General features: G+C 35.5%; 1 protein-coding gene across 1 annotated transcript; it reads left to right on the top strand.

Moving 5' to 3' along the window:
- Positions 1–2,314: 2,314 nt before the first annotated feature.
- On the top strand, positions 2,315–3,705 carry LOC148867647 (GATA transcription factor-like protein). The gene is made up of 2 exons (XM_088975762.1): positions 2,315–2,780; positions 2,884–3,705. The coding sequence occupies exons 1-2, from the start codon at positions 2,646–2,648 to the stop codon at positions 3,478–3,480; spliced, it is 732 nt and encodes a 243-aa protein (XP_088831888.1). The 5' UTR covers positions 2,315–2,645; the 3' UTR covers positions 3,481–3,705.
- Positions 3,706–16,202: the final 12,497 nt, after the last annotated feature.

The raw sequence follows: 16,202 nt of genomic DNA, 5'->3' as shown, positions 1-16,202 counted from the left end.
AACTATCATTACTTTTAATAATAGTAATCTATCTATATATATAGAAATATTTTTATAAATTAAGAATTATAAAATTTATTAATTCATAATTGAGAATTATTAACTATAATTATAAATTTATTAATATTTTTAAAACTATTAATTATAAAATTTAAAAATAATTATTAGATATTTTGTGAATAATTAAAAAATACCATAAAATATTACTGTTCTTAGTAATTAATATTACTAAAAAAAAGGTCACTATAAATTAAAATTAGTGCTATTAATTACTAGGGGGAACCTTGCGATGCACGAGTTTTGTTAAAAGAATTCAAGGCAAAAGGATCTAGGGGTGTACTTTAGGTTGGGTGGGCCTAACTAGAGCCTGACCAAGTTCAACCCAAGCTTGTGCACAAGTTGGGCTTGAGTTTTGAACTTCAAGCTGGGTTTAGGCCAAAAAACTTAAGGCTAACCTAAACTCAGGTTGGATTTGGGTTGAGGCCTCACGTAATTTAAACTCGATACCCAATTTTATCAAATATGTTTTACTTAGAAATTGGGTTATAAAGCTCAATACACCCAACCCTAAGTCTAACCCAAGATGTTATGTTAAGCTCAGGTTGGACATAAGTTGGTAAACTCAAACCAAGGTAGAGGTGTAAAGTGGGGGTCAACCCGGTATGGCCCACGGCCCAAGCTGAGGCGGGCCCGTGCCATGCCGTGCTGGCACGCAGGTCTAGGACTGGCCGGGCTGCAGGCCGTGCCGTGGGCTTGGGCCAGGCCGAGCTGTACCACAGGATGGGCCTTGGACCTGGGTTGAACCGGACTGCACTGTTTTTTTTTTTTTTGAAAATTTTGATTTCTTTTCTAAGTAAAATTGTAAAACTAAAATATTTAACTTTCCTATGAACTTTGATATTTTTGAACTATTTAAAAATTAGGAAATGAGAAATCTAAGTTATTTAACACATAAATGAAAAAAGAAAATACTTAACCAAATTGAAATAAGAATGATGGAATAACAATTTGGAAAAAATAGAAATTTTATTTCATTTAAATTTGAATAGTACAAATTAATGAATTACAAATACAATGAGTGGATCATTGCATACTTGGATGAATAAAATATAAAAATGGAATAAATTAATAAAATATAAACAATACAATATGGTTACAAATTGATACCTGCACTAAAACAAGACTCCGATGGAAATGTAGACACCGGAGGGGCTAGTAGATCACATGCCATGGTGGCAAGAACCGAATAATTTTTTGAGTGTTCACTCCACTAGGCTAAAATATCAAAATTATTTTATACTTCACCTAAATTAGAAAGATTTGCTTGTAAATTAAAATTAAATTTGGTAAATGAACTTGTAGAACTAGTAGATTTCTGCCTAATACTTATTAAATAAAAAAGTTTTTCTCTTCTACTACTGGGCTCAAGGTCAGAAGTAGAAGAAGAATATGAATAAGTTGTAGGAATATTTCCTACAAACTGTACATTTCAAATAATAAATTGAACAAGTTGGGGGGGCATTTATGTCATTTTCTCAATCCCCTATAAGCAAAATACACAAATACCTCCCTAATATGGTTGTTTATAGTTGTTGGGTGGTATTCCACCCCCCGAAAAAAAAAAAAAAGTTGAAACTAGCCATTGGGGGAGGGTTATATTCCCAGGTGAGCCAAGCGCGGCCCGCTACAGGCCTAGCAAGCCATGCTGCGGGCTGGGCTCTGTCGGCACATAGGCCACGGGTGGCATAGATGCCAACCCATGGGCCTCAAACCCATGGCTCAGCATGGCATGGACCTCCGTGCCAGGCCTGACATGGCTCATGGGCCTTCGTGCCATGTTGTGCTAGGCTACAGGCGGCCCAACTCGATCTACACCTCTAGACCTAGTTTAATAAATTATTGGTAATTATTATCATTCTGTTTTAGTTTTATATTAATAAATTGTCAGTAATTATTAAAAATTACCAATAATTTTTCAACCTGCCTAACCCGACCTGAAAATCCAGCCTGACCCGGATCTGCAAAATTATGAGCCGGTGTCAACACTTTACATCCGAAAACTTAGGCCCACCCCATCAATTCAAAACAACAATGATATCAAATAGAATCCTGCTAAGCAATTCAATGAAATTATTATCAAGCCTAACTCGTCAGTATAGTTAAAGAGAAGAGAGGAATGTCAATGGTGTTGGATGCTGGGATCATTCGAGAGGAATCGAGGAATAACCAGAGTCGGTCCTTTAGGCTTTGATCTTGCCACGTAGGCTTTTGTTTTTGTCTCTTTTTAACCTTGCCTTTCTGTTTGCCAAAACGTGTAGTCCGACGACCCTCCCAACTTCTCCAGCCAGAGGAGACACATAGCCACAGAAAGCCAGATGAGCCAGTTATGCAGCGACACGTAAGCCAATTTAGGGACTATTTAGGATCTTAGGTCGACCACATCACACTAACTGAGTATCCGAACGCGTGTCAATTTCCCTCTTTTTTTCTGGAAGGAGCTAGTTCGTCATCGTCAGTCAGTGTTCCTTCACCCCTTTGCCCTTTCTCTTCACTGCAAGTGATATTCTATTTATTCATTCTTGCACGCACCCCGTTCCCAGCAACAACGAGGAAGGAAGCGGAAGCCGAATCGTGACGAAGAAAAAATGCAATCGAGATTGTTAGCCGCAACAAACAGGGCACTGTGCGCCGTTTCTTCCTCATTCTCAGTAGGGTGGATCCGTGCCGCAAGCTCAACGGCTCGGACTGCCGATCCTGCCATTCACGCAGAAAATCCTGAAGTACTCTATCTATCTCTATCTAGATCTCCGTTTGTTTGTTAGCTTGCTATACTGAGTCTGAGAATTTGGGGTGGAACTGGAAGTAATTCAGGTTATTTTGCAGGGAATGGATGCAAAAGAGGCCGTAAAAGCTGGTATCGTTCAAGATGAACAACAAGAACGAGAGAAGCACAAGAAGGGAAAGGAAGGAAGCAACCCATTTTCCTCTGCCACACCACCGTATGCGTCGTCTCCGAAGTTGGAGAGTAGGGAGGTGAACCAGTCCATGGACTCTTCGACACAACAGAAGCGGCGCCACTGCCACAAGGCTAACGGAGTTGCAGTAGCCACAGCCATCGAAGTCGAAAACATCAGCTGCGCGGGTTTGGACGGCTCCCCTTTTCCAATGACGATGGATGTTGAGCGGAGAGAAAGACAGCAAGATGACAAAGCGTATTTCAAGGATCGCAAACCATCCCCTTTGTCGGAGGTTGAGTACGCTGATACTAGGAAGCCTATCACACGGGCCACAGACAGCAGCGTTAGCGCCAGAGAATATGGTGGCGGTGGAGATGTAATTGGGTGGAAGCCGGAGCAACTGGATACAGCCGAAGAGACTCTGAGGAGAGCCGCTGAAATTTGGAGAGAATCGGCCATGAGAGGGGATCCTGACTCCCCGCAGTCGAGGGTTTTAAGAGCATTACGTGGTGAGTTGAGTTGAGTTTGTGAGTCGGTCTTTTTAGGTATATTGACTCGAGAGGTTGTAAATAGGGTCTCTTTTAATTTAGCTCTGTTTGTTTGTACTTTGTAATGCAAATTTCATTTGTATTGATATAAGTGTAAATTAGATAGGCTGAGTTTAAATTTAGGATTACTTTAACTTTGGATTTGAATTTATCTTGTTTGATTTCCTCTAAAAAGAATTTAGGAATACTTTAACTTTGGATTTGAAAAATTCTCAATCAGTACTTTGGTTGGAGCGACAATTTGGTTTTCTAATTTTATAATCCAAGTTTGTAAGGGTGAATTTCTTAGACTATTCAATACCCAATTCATTAAATTCCTTAAATTATTTTACCAAGTGTATTCTTACTGTTTAAAAGATAAAAAAAAAAAGATAAAAAAAAAGATTATTTTACCTTTTATTTTTTTTAGAAAATAAAATAGAAAAGAGAGAGAGAGAGTATATGTCTAATACCAACTTTTCTAACAAGTCTAATCTCTAACTCTAATGCTGGTGGGTCAATTTCCGACTGCCATTAAAATTTAGATAGAACTGACATTTGCATGGAGGGCAGCAATGGTTTCCCTCCACCGATAGCTCTGATCGAACCACCGTTGTGGAAGCCCAGCGGTAGCAATGAGCACTGTCAAGTTCATCGGTAGCAATGAGCACCACCTGCTTGCCGTGTCGAAAGCATAGGAAAAAGGTGGTGATTCTCTCAAATTCATCTTTTATTTTCCCGCAAAAAGTAGAAAAAGAAATTTATCAGGGCAGAAACAGAGGATAAAGGGCTTTGGTATATCGGTGGTTAACATTACCTCTCGCTTACTGCACCGTAGATGCATCGAAGGCAAACGCACGGTAGCGTTTGTGGTGATGCTTTAGCTCCAACATGTTTTGGAAAAACCTCCGTGTCCCAAATTTTTGGAACACTATAACTCCTTTATTTTCTTTCATAGAAGCTATCGCGCTATTTACATCCAAAAATTAATTTTTCCTCCTGGTAAGCTGTTGTTTTGTGATTTAATGGGTGTCCTGAGTCAGTGATCAGATGAAGCTGTTTTGATGTCTAATTTGAGGCATCATCTATGGCTTAAGAATTTTTTTCATGAGAAGCTACTGTTTTGTGATTTAATGATGATCAGATAACTAATTTTGTTTTATGTGAACTAATTTTAAGAAGGAAGAGAGGGAAATGACCGAGAGATTGAGGGAAAGAGAAGACTATTAATAAAGGTGGTGGAAACAGTATGAAGACGGGAAGGAAAAGAAAAGAGAAAAGGGGAGAGAGAGAGGAGAGACAGGAGATCATTAGAGAGATAATCGGTGGAGAAACCATTGCTGCCCTCCATGCCAATGCCAGTTCCATCCAAAATTTAATTGCAGCCAGAAGTTGATCCCAGTACCATTCAGAATTTAATTGCAGCAAGAAGTTGATTCCTAGCATCAAAGATCAGATTTGTTGAAGAAGGCGGTATATGGATGCATACTCTCTCTCCCTTTTTCCTGTTTTATTGTTTTATTTTGAAATTTTGACAAAGAATAAAGGTAAAATAGTTTTTTTGTCTTTTTGTTAACGGAATATTAAGGGGCGCTAACACTAAGGGAAGTATTAATCAATCAGTATGGGTAGTGTTAAGTCAATTTTCAAGCAGTAAGGATATATTTAATCAATTAGCTAAAGGTAGTTTAAGTAATTTAATATGACAATCCAATACTTGTTAATTAGCAACCGTTAAGTGATATTTGAAAAGTCAAAAATGCCCTTCGAATGTCATTTAATTCTCTTTATCAACCATTCAAACATTGATAATAAAATGAATAGTGTCAAATTCTAGTTTCTTTTAGACAGTCACCAACTTTATTGGATAGAAGAGGTTAGGATTCGGGATTGTTCAGTTTTTTTGTCAACAGGTTAGGATTAGGGACTGTTTAGTTTTTTGTCAATGTTTGGATGGTTGATAAAGAGAATTAGATGGCATTCGAATGATATTTTTAACTTTTCAAAGGTCACTTAATGGTTGATTAATGTATTAGTTATTGCAGGTACTAGATTGTCACATTTTGAAAATTTGGGTATTGGATTATTGCATTTTGAAATTCGGGGCCAAATTGTCATTCGAGCCAAAGTACAGGATATTGATTGGAAATTTTCCCTTTTTTTCAACAATTTAGCATTTATTCACGGTTCTCATGTCGTGTCTATTAACATTTAATTGTAAACAAATCTAAAAAAATATTTACCAACCATTTTTTAAATCAAGTACAAATGTCATTTAATAAACGAAAGCCATGTCAAACATATACTTGTTTATACTTATTTATTTGTGGTAAGTTTGGTCATGACTTTTGGATGATAATCTGAGCTTGTTAATCATTCACATCTGACTGGACCTAAACTTTGGATTAATGGGTCCAGCACTTATGTAGTTTTTGGACCATGATTAAAGGTATGCCCTATTATTAGGGGTGTCGATTGGATTGGATTTGGTCCAATTCAATGTGAGTTCAATATTAATGGACCAGATCCAAAATCCAGTGAATGTTTTGGACCAATTTGGATTGCTTCAATTCAATGTCTAGACCGTTCAATCTGTTGAAATTCATTTTGATTCAGATTGATTTTAACCCAAATTCGATCCAATGATACATATGTTCTTATTTTATATTAATGGACCAAATATTGGTTTAATTCAATCCAATCCAATATAAATTTGTTATGAATAGATTAGGTTTAATCCAATCTAAGGATACCAGCTAAAGCAAAGCAATGATTTTACTAATGTTCCGTTCCGTTATTTATTCGGGTAAATGTGTTTAGTCAGGAAACATTTATTCGAGTAAATGTATTTATTTATGTTCTTTTATTCTTTAATGACCATTTTAGTTATAAAAAACTTATTAAATAATAGAGAAGGAAAAATAAATTTTTAAATAATAGAGAAAGAAAAGAATACAGATATTTTGATCAATTTTCCCCTCTCAAAAGTATAGTCATGTACAAAAACTTAACATGTTAATTCGATTGAGATATTGATTAATTTTGGGTTAATTAAATTTGTTTGTATAAATTAATCTAATTTTTGGTACTTCATAGTAAGTGGCATTTTTGGGAACATCCTATTTTGGTTACGAATAAGTAGAGTCTGAAGAATAAAGCGTTTGGGGAGTAAATGCAGGGAATAGAAGATGGATGTTAAATGGAGGTATGGGTAGAAATTGCTTTACAGTCAAGAATTCAACAATGTACAGTTAGGTCCAACAACTAGAATAATTAGGAATCGGTCCAATTTCCAGTCTGCTCAAATTTGTGTTAATTTAAATTGGTTTTAACCTAAATTTAGTTCATTGACACCTATATTTTTATCTTCGATTAATGGTCTAGATATTGAATCAATCCATTCCAATTTAATATGAATTCATTACAGATGGATCAGGTCCAATCCAATCTAATAAATATTTTGGACCATTAAATCTGAACTGGTATAATTCAATATGTCTTCTTGGTCTGTCTAATCCATCTAAATTAATTTTGGTTTGAACGAGTCCAATCCAAAACCGATCCATTGACCCAGCTATCCGTAATTACTATCTTAAAGTGAATTTCAAACAAGTCTCTTGGTTTGAGAAAAGATGTCTGCTAGGTCCATCAGGCTTTTGCAAAAATAAGCATCAATCGTCCTTTGTTAAGCATCTTTTTTCTAATGATGGGTTTTGAATTTCTAATTGGTTTATTAAGGTTAAGAAAAAATGTCTACTGGTTATATGCTGCTCGGCCTCCCAAAACTAATTGAACAATTGCTTTGATGGGACCTCAAAATTAATTAACATCTGTGACTCATCAATGAGCTTGCCTGTCTGTTTTGCTAAAATAACAAAACACATGCATTTATACTAGTATAAATAAATTTACACTGCAATCAAACACAGCGTTACTTGCAAATAATTTCCGTACATCTACCAAAAAAACTAGTCTGAGACTCTAAAGTCTTATTAAAGTCTCATTAGATGTTAATAGCGTGCCCCAAGTTAGGGATTGGTGAGCTAATAATTTGGCCTATTAAATGACTCAAACATGTGAGCCTACTATGTGATTGGGAATGCACTGTAACAATTGACTTGTACGATTGCAGGGTGAGTAAGAAAAATCGAAAATTTTAACTGAATGGAAAATCAATCAAAATTAAATCGCTAATCCAGTAATTGAATTGGTCAATTTGGTTTTGATTCAGTATTTTTAAAAAATCAAAGGTATTGGTTTGGTTTCGGTTAACTACTATAAAAAATGAGCGGTTAACTGAACCAATCAGTATACATGTATTTCTATAATACTAGTAATTAAGCACATGCGTTGCACGTGAAAACATTTTTTCATATTAATTACTTGAATTTTAGATATATCATAGTTATGATAGAAATTGAAAATTAAAAAAAAGTAACAATATGATTAAAAAAAGCTTAAATATTTATTATTCAATTATGAGATTGTGCTTTTTTTTGAAAAATTGGATCATTGACCCACCATCTAAACAAGAAATAAAATTGCTTTTGGATTAGTTTTAAATTAGGGGAAATTATAATTGGAGCCGGCTGTGCATTTAAATTTTGGTTACAAATTGGTTCATAAACCGACAAAACTCTAACAAACGGCTCTACATTTCAAATTATAAAAACCCTCGCCATATCATCAGAGGGTTATGTGGTTATTGCCAACATGAGACTCTTAATCCATATTAGACATGATAAAAAGCTTATACTGAAATTGCCCTTCAATGTTGGGTGATTGGAAAAAAAAAAAAAGGTTTTTAGTCTCTCTCTCTCTCTCTCTCTCTCTCTCTCATGCCATCTTTATCCGCTCAACAACTATTTGATTTGAAAATAAATAAAAATGGTTTTTGGTTTTTGTATTTACGTTCTTTATATCAATTTCTTTCATTCTCTCTCTTTCTCTCTACCTAATGTTCTCACTCAATCTCTCTCATTCTCTTTCTCGGTTGATCTCTCATTCTCCCTTAATTTTTTTTCGTTCTCCCTCAGTTTCTCTCCCTCTCCCTTCTCGATTTTTTTTTATTTTCTTATTTTTTTGCACACTTATATGGTATTAACCAGATCATTTAAAAAAAACATGAGACCAACTTGGTATGGTTCAAAACTTATTACACCAATTTGATAAAATTCACAAAAAAACTCTTGGCTATGAAATTTACACCAATTGCAGAACAATAGGGATTGAGGGAGAAATAGATTTTGACCGAGAGGGAGAGTAAGGGAGAAGAATGAGAAAGACTGAGGGAGAACAATAGAAAGAGAAGTCTTGATTTGTCTACAGATCAAAGTAGAGAGAGCGGGAGAGACAGAGGGAGCGGGAGATTGAGAGATGACTGTGAGAGTGAGAGAGAAGGGAGGGAGTGAGAGAGAAACTAAATACCTATTTTTGATACAGGATTTCTGATGTGTTTAACATGGAATAAGAGTCCCATGTTGGTAACAGCCATATAAGCCTCTGATGACATGGTGGGGGTTTTTATAATTTGAAATGTAGAGCCGATTTTCAGAGTTTTGTTGCGTTTTGGACCAACCTGCAACCAAATTTTAAATGTACAACTGACTTTGACTATAATTTTTTCTTTAAATTATATATTTCATTTACATTATATAAAATATTTTTTTTACTTATTACACTTAATTTTTGTTTGTCTATGGTATCATTTTACTCAAACCACTAGCCCACCATCTAAAAAAAAATTGTTTAGTTTCTAGGTTTACATTAAATTTTGTATTACATTTCTATCATTGATTTCTTATGTATAAAACTTGTTTTTGTTCAATATAATGAATGTACAATATTAGAGATGTACCGAATATTTTATTTTTTATAAATATATAACATTAGATATGTATCCAAAATTTTATCTTATCTTTTTTTTATTTTTATTTTTGTGATTCTTTGTATTTTCTATTATTAAAAATTTTATTATTTGACTATAGCATCATTTAACTTCTAGGTACATTTTGAAATTGGCTTTCCATTTTCATCATTAATAAAAATACTTCTTACATTTCATAGTTATTTATTTTAATTTATTTATTATTTAATTATGACATTATTTATTAATCCATTTGATCCCAAATGATCAAATTGCTTGCCCACCACCGGGAGGGAAGAAAATGGTTTTGTTTTCAAATTACTTTTCAAAATATTTATTTTTATGCTATTAAAATTAGTATTGTGGATTTAATTACAAGAATTTAATGATGAGAAAAATATATTTTAAATATAGGATTTAATGAGAGAGAATATGAAAATATTTTTATTTCCAATTGGTTTTAAATTTTACATTCCATTTTCATTATTAATAAAAATATTTCTTATTTAACATACTTATTATTGTTTAATGTGTATGTTAAAAATGTTCACAATTTTTTTAATTTCTATTTTTCAATTTTAACTATTTTTTAATTTTATTATTTAATCATGGCACCATGGATTTACCCATTTGACCCAAAATGATTTAATTTCTTACCACCACTTAGATGAAAACACTATTTTTGCTAGGTAAATTTTAAAGGTATAAGCTTTTATGTTATTGAAATTATTAATTTATTAAGTATGAATTTAATTAACAGAACTTAATGATGAGAAGAAATAAAAATGACTTAAATATATGAATCAATGAACATGAATGCAAGTTAATAACTTAAATGTTGGATTTAATGAAAGAGGATTGAATGCATTAAATATCTTTAAATACTTCTTTTGAACTCATTTAATAGCAAGAACCAATTACCCTATTTGCCGTCATTTTTTTTATCATTAAATTTAAATATAGAGGGGTAAATATTGTCCTTAGAAAATTTCAGAAGTATTCTTGAAGCCTTTTATACTTTTTAAAGTAATATATATATATATATATATATATATATTTACAATATATAATATATTGTTTATTATTTAAAATATAAAATTATATTTTTATCATTAAATTTAAATATAGAGGGATAAATATTGTCCTTAGAAAATTCTAGAAATATTCATGAGGCCTTTTATACTTTTTAAAGTAGTATATATATATACATATATAATTATATATTTACAATATATAATATATTGTTTATTATTTAAAATATAAAATTATATATTTCTATCGTTTATTATATTTTTATTTACTTTTTGTAATATATTATTAATATAAAAAATCAAAAAATTGATGAACCAAACTGGCCAACTGATTAATTGATTGGCTTCGTTTTGATTTTAGTTACCGGTTTTCCAAAACCTAATAGGATCAGTTTGGTTTCAAAAATAGACCCACGCCTAGATTGCATCACTAGCTTGTCAATCGTGTGCCATCTCTGTGTTTTAGGTGGGGCAATACATATATTTTGTATGAAGAATGTCAGTGGCATTATTATGATTATCTAATATGATTTTTCAATGTTTTGTTTTATTCTTCTGTCAATGCCCCAAAAACTTAAGTCCCTTTGCATGGGAGGTGAATGGTCAAAAGGGAACTGAGGTGTAAAAATTAAGTGCGGGGCACGCTGACATTATACTATGTGTTTAAAATAAAAATAAAAATACAAGTATTTTTTAATTATTCTCATTATATATATATATGATTTTTATAAAAAATATAAATAATATAACAAATTTATAAAATATAATATAAAAATATATTTACAAATAAATAACAAATATATATTATTATATTTATATTTATATTTATAAATATATAATATACATCAGATCAGATATTCTCGAATCGAATAGGGGGTAATTTGAATCCGATCCAAAGATCGGAACAAGGGTGATCCAAAGTCAAAATTGCACCCGTAAGTGGAGGGGAGAAACGACCAAAGATGTTGTGTTGGTCAATACAGGTTGAGTGGAGGGGACTGGGGGAGAAACCTTTGAAGATGGCGTGGGAGTGACTGATCCAAAACAGTTTGGGTTAATGCTACGTAATCTGAAGAAGCTTTCCATAGAAGGCGTTATATTTTGAGAAATTGAATTAAAATCAAGGGTAAAATTGTCTTTTCAATCTTTCCAAACAGTAGGTATAGTTTTGTCGATTTGCTAAACGCTAAACCTTAGGGGATACAGATAGGAGCTGAGGTTGGGGCCGTGTCAGCAGTCAGCACCATCCATCCATCTCCATACACTCCCCTTTCGCCCTTTCTCCCTTTCTCTGAACCTATCTACAACACTCCATATATGATTTATCCTCTACCTGTACATACAGATAGACACCCACTAGGCAAATTCCACTTGGGAAGGCTCCGCTTCGGTGTTTGGACTTTATTACAAACCCAACAGGGTTTTAATGGTGTTCCTTCCAACTTGCAACTTCACTGAAGAAACCCTACCCGAAATCTAAGCAGTAAATATATACTCTATATAATAATAATAGTGGAGTTACCGAGGTCTTATCCCCAATTACTCCTCTTGCTGCGAATTTTCAGAATCCCAATTCCCACCTCACATGGTGGGTCGGTGGATTGGAGGGTCCCCAAATCCTCATTCCATTCCATCTCCCACAACCACCACCATACGCTTTCGGCTTTCCCAAAACAATGTCAAAAGGAAAAAAGAATCACCTTAATTTCCACTTTGACGATGAAAAAGAGAGAAAAAAAAGGCCTTAAGTCTGTAAAAGGAACAAATAATTTAACATCGTCATTTGAGCACATACAAATTCTCTTGGTAGTGAAATAATTATTTAATTTAACACCTAAATAAATGTAACAAGAATTGCTAGTTTTCCTTATTTTCTTTGATAACAATGACATAAATTATAAGAGAAAAGAAATAGATTACAAATTAATCAGACCAATTACAGATCAGTTTCTGGCATGAAGAAAGAGAAAGACAAAGAGAAAGCGAGTGAGAGTTACAGAGACATGGAGACAGGTTCTCAAAAGCGAGTGAGAGTTACAGAAAGACATCTTCTTCTTGCTCCCTTGGGGAATATATATCCACATCATAAAAGAGGGTCACTTTAAGAGACTAAGGAACTCCCAAACTCTATTACACCATGCGAGATTGTAGATCTGCAACTCTGACGGAATTATTATTTATGGGTTTTTTTTTGGTTTCTATCTTCCTAAAGAAAGCGGAGACAAATGAAAAGAAGACTAGATGAGAAAATAATAGGGGCCTTCAACAGGACGGAGCTGGACCAGGACTTAGGAGCGGGAGGAGGGTTGTGATAATAAAATGGGAAGTAAGGTACAATTGGGTTGGGAGGTGGCGGCGCCGGGTAGTATCTAGTCGGCGGAGGATAAACCATTCCTCCTATGACACCACCACCCGGCGGCGGCGGAGACCCGTACATGTACGTGGGCTGCGAGGGAGGTGGGTAATAAGTGCCGGAACTCGGGGGCGACGGCGGTGGTGGGCATTCGGATGTGGAAGACGGCGGCGGAGGAGATGGTGGTACCGGAGGCGGCGGGGAGAGAATTTGCTGGCATGGATTGTCGCAAGCTGCGCACATTGTGCACTCGATCTGCGCTTTGCTGATTGCTGTCAGAGTTGCTGTAGCCGTCGACGGCAGCAAGTTCGCCTGCAATGACAAGAAAAGACCGACGAGGCACACTAGACTTTGGTGGGCTCTCGCCATACTCTGGAACTCAGAGAGAGAGAGAGAGAGAGAGAGAGAGAGAGAGTCCAAAGTCCAAACTAAAGTGGAATGGCTAGATGATGAACTCCATACACATTTTTAGTGGAATTTGAGAGGAGAGGAAAGTAGTGTGTTTGTGTGTCCCACTGATCGGACGGACTATAAGCTTTATCTTTTACGCAAAGCGATATTATCATTTTCGACAAAACAAAAGTAAATAACGACGACGAAAAAGAAGAACAAAAGTTGTTACTGAACTTCGCGGCTTCGCGCTAAATTTACCATACACCTTCCTATCGTACTGATCTGTTACTTCTGATTTCTTAAAATATTGAGGGTAAGATTGACACGCGTGACAGAATGAGAATAATAAAGACTAGAGCTACCTTAATACCTTACCACCGGGAGTAAAGTAGTGAAACTTGTCGCTTATAGAAATGAATGATGAATGATTACTAAAGATGCGTTGCAAGTGAACAAACTAGATCAACGCCACGTGTAAAGAGTTGAGATCGTTGATTAAGTTACGCAGCATGTGGTAGTCGTCTTTAGGAAGACGGTAGCGGAGGACGCACGTGTCTGTGAGGTGGCGAAAGGTGTGGAGTTCGATATTTATCTAACAAGTGTGAGTATGAGATCTTATTGGTCAAATTTATTTATTTATTTTCTATTCTCTTTTGTCGTGTCAGGGATTTTGACTTGTTTTTTACTTTAACGCGGGGGCTTTTTTATCGATTATCGTGGTGGTGGTGGTTGTTCTACTGTACTTTGCCTGTTTTTTAACCGGGGCAAGCTGATCGGCCGTCGACAAACTCGACGGCAATCAGCCGACCACGGTTTTCCAGGCTGGTCCTGCAGAGGATGGGGTCCTTCATCCCTGCACCACGCGACGAAGGAATGATGTCAGCCGGAAAAAAAGAAAAGTGGAAAAGAATATGTGGAGGTTCTTCACTCATTCCACGATTCATTCATCCCGGTTTTGATACGTAGCACATGGGCGGCAATGCCAGTAATATGAACTAATTCCCTACATCCATCCACGAACACGAGCAAAATGAATCCGATTGATTTGATTCAGGATGAATTCCGCCCACCTCATGCTGAATAGAATGATCAGCTGAATGAACATCCATTACCCATACTTTTTCTGGGCCCTACCGGATATCTTAACTAGGGCCCATTATTTCACGAAATTAAAAAAAGTAAGGCCCATTAAATGCAAGCATTGGATGCTCTCGCTAGTCGCTATGCACTTTGCAGTGGTTGGAAGTAGTAAGAACTGGGCTTCAAGTTTTTAGAATAAATGGGAGGTCCACCTTTTTGCAATTTACAGTTTTACTCCTCTAGACTCTAGACTAGCAGGCAGCAGCTATACCAACGTAAGATTGAGGTAGCGCGTCGCAGCGACAAAAAGTTAAAGCATCTTTTATCCTAGACTAGATGGGAAGGATAAGCGCACAACGAGGTTAGAGAAATGATGGCAGCTTTCTTCTGGCTGCACTTTCTTCTTTCCACACTATCTACGCTTACGACATGATAATGAATCTTCTTTTTGACCCAAACAGAGATTAATAAAGTCGAGACTGCATGCCATTTGCGGCAGCCGGAGAAATGGGTGTGAGCGGAGGAGGGTATCATACCGTTTTGCATTAACTGTTCACAACGAATTGTGGACGTGGACAATTGTCATCCGTTAGTTCCGAATCAATGGATTATGTAATATCACTTTCTCAGACCAACTTATATCATATAGGGATATGTCCCACTTGTTAAATAAACAACTGTTCCTGCGTTGCACGGACCGATTTGTGGGCCTCACGTAGGATCTTCTTTTTAATTTTTTTTTTTTAATTTTCGGTAAAGAAATGAGCTGGATTATACATCAAGCTGAAGCAAAACACTGCTGCCGAAAGTGCCGATGTGCCATGACTTGATTTAGGGTAGGTGGAATCCTTGGGCCACTTTGGTCATTATACAAGAAGAGGATCCAATCCGTGTAAGGTGTAGAATATAGAGATATGGGATAAATAGGGCTCGTGCAAGCATTCACGTCCATGTGTAGTGTTTGGGATTTTGGCTATTTACTTAAATGATAAATATACGGCACTCCACCTCAGAAATCTGAAATTACAGCTCCCTTCACTTAATTGTAGTGTGTAGGACGAATTTTTTCTTTTTATTTTAGAATTAGTGAATGAGGGGGCACCACATTCAATGGTTTTGAGCTACCTTTTGTTTTGTTTTTCCCTTGGGTAGTTGTGCATCCCTGCTCGTTCTCTTTTGTTGAAAAAAAAATACTAAGATTAGAATCATTTTTTACATATTATAAGTCCAAACTCAGAGTAGAGGTGTAAATCGGGCCGTACCGCCCATGGCCCAGCAAAAATTTGGGCCGGCTTGGCATGACAATTCATGGATCGTGCCAGACCCGACATAATCATGCATGCCATGCTAGCCTAGGGGTTTAGGTTCATAGGCCAAGCCGGCATAACTAGCCTATAGCCCAGCCCAGCATGGCCCACAATACAGCTCATTTATATTATTTATATTATATTATATAATAATATATAGTATATAATATATTAATAATTTTTTTTTTAATTTTATTATATTAATTTGTTTAATTATTGTATATATAAACAATTGTATGCATCGAAATGCATATAAAATTAAAATTTTAAGTGTTTGTCATTTTTTTCTAGATAAATAGCTATGGCACGATGCACAGCCCAACTTGCCCCAAGGCTCGGCCCACGGGCAAGCCTAGCCTATGACACGAGCCCGCATTGGCCTGGGCCATGGGCAGTGCCAGGCCGACCCCCCAAGTAATCCTAGGGGAGGGCGGCACGGTTTTTATAATACGCCCTCATAAATGTAGAGATGTATCAGTATTTAGATACACACGATTTTTATAATTTTTAGTTTATTTTTTAAAATTAGATTTTGAGGAGATATTTATGTATATTTTTATTAAAAAACAGTCTCGAAACACCTTTAAACACGTGTATCAAAACCCAAAAATATGACACAAGGGATGTATTGTATCAGAATTTTGAACTTTGATTACAACAATTTATATTTAAACAACATCAATTATTC

The sequence above is a fragment of the Nelumbo lutea genome, chromosome 3 (genome assembly GCF_056320005.1).
Source record: "Nelumbo lutea isolate HS-2025 chromosome 3, American lotus-T2T, whole genome shotgun sequence".
NCBI lineage: Eukaryota > Viridiplantae > Streptophyta > Magnoliopsida > Proteales > Nelumbonaceae > Nelumbo > Nelumbo lutea.
The sequence above is the reverse complement of the archived record's forward strand: the minus strand, read 5'-3'. Positions and strand labels throughout refer to the sequence as shown.

Excerpts from the sequence above, each read along its gene's own strand:
- LOC148867647 (XM_088975762.1), top strand. The coding sequence starts at position 2,646 with ATGCAATCGAGATTGTTAGCCGCAACAAACAGGGCACTGTGCGCCGTT. Across the intron at positions 2,781-2,883 it reads TTCACGCAGAAAATCCTGAA|GGAATGGATGCAAAAGAGGC; the intron begins GTACTCTATCTA and ends GTTATTTTGCAG.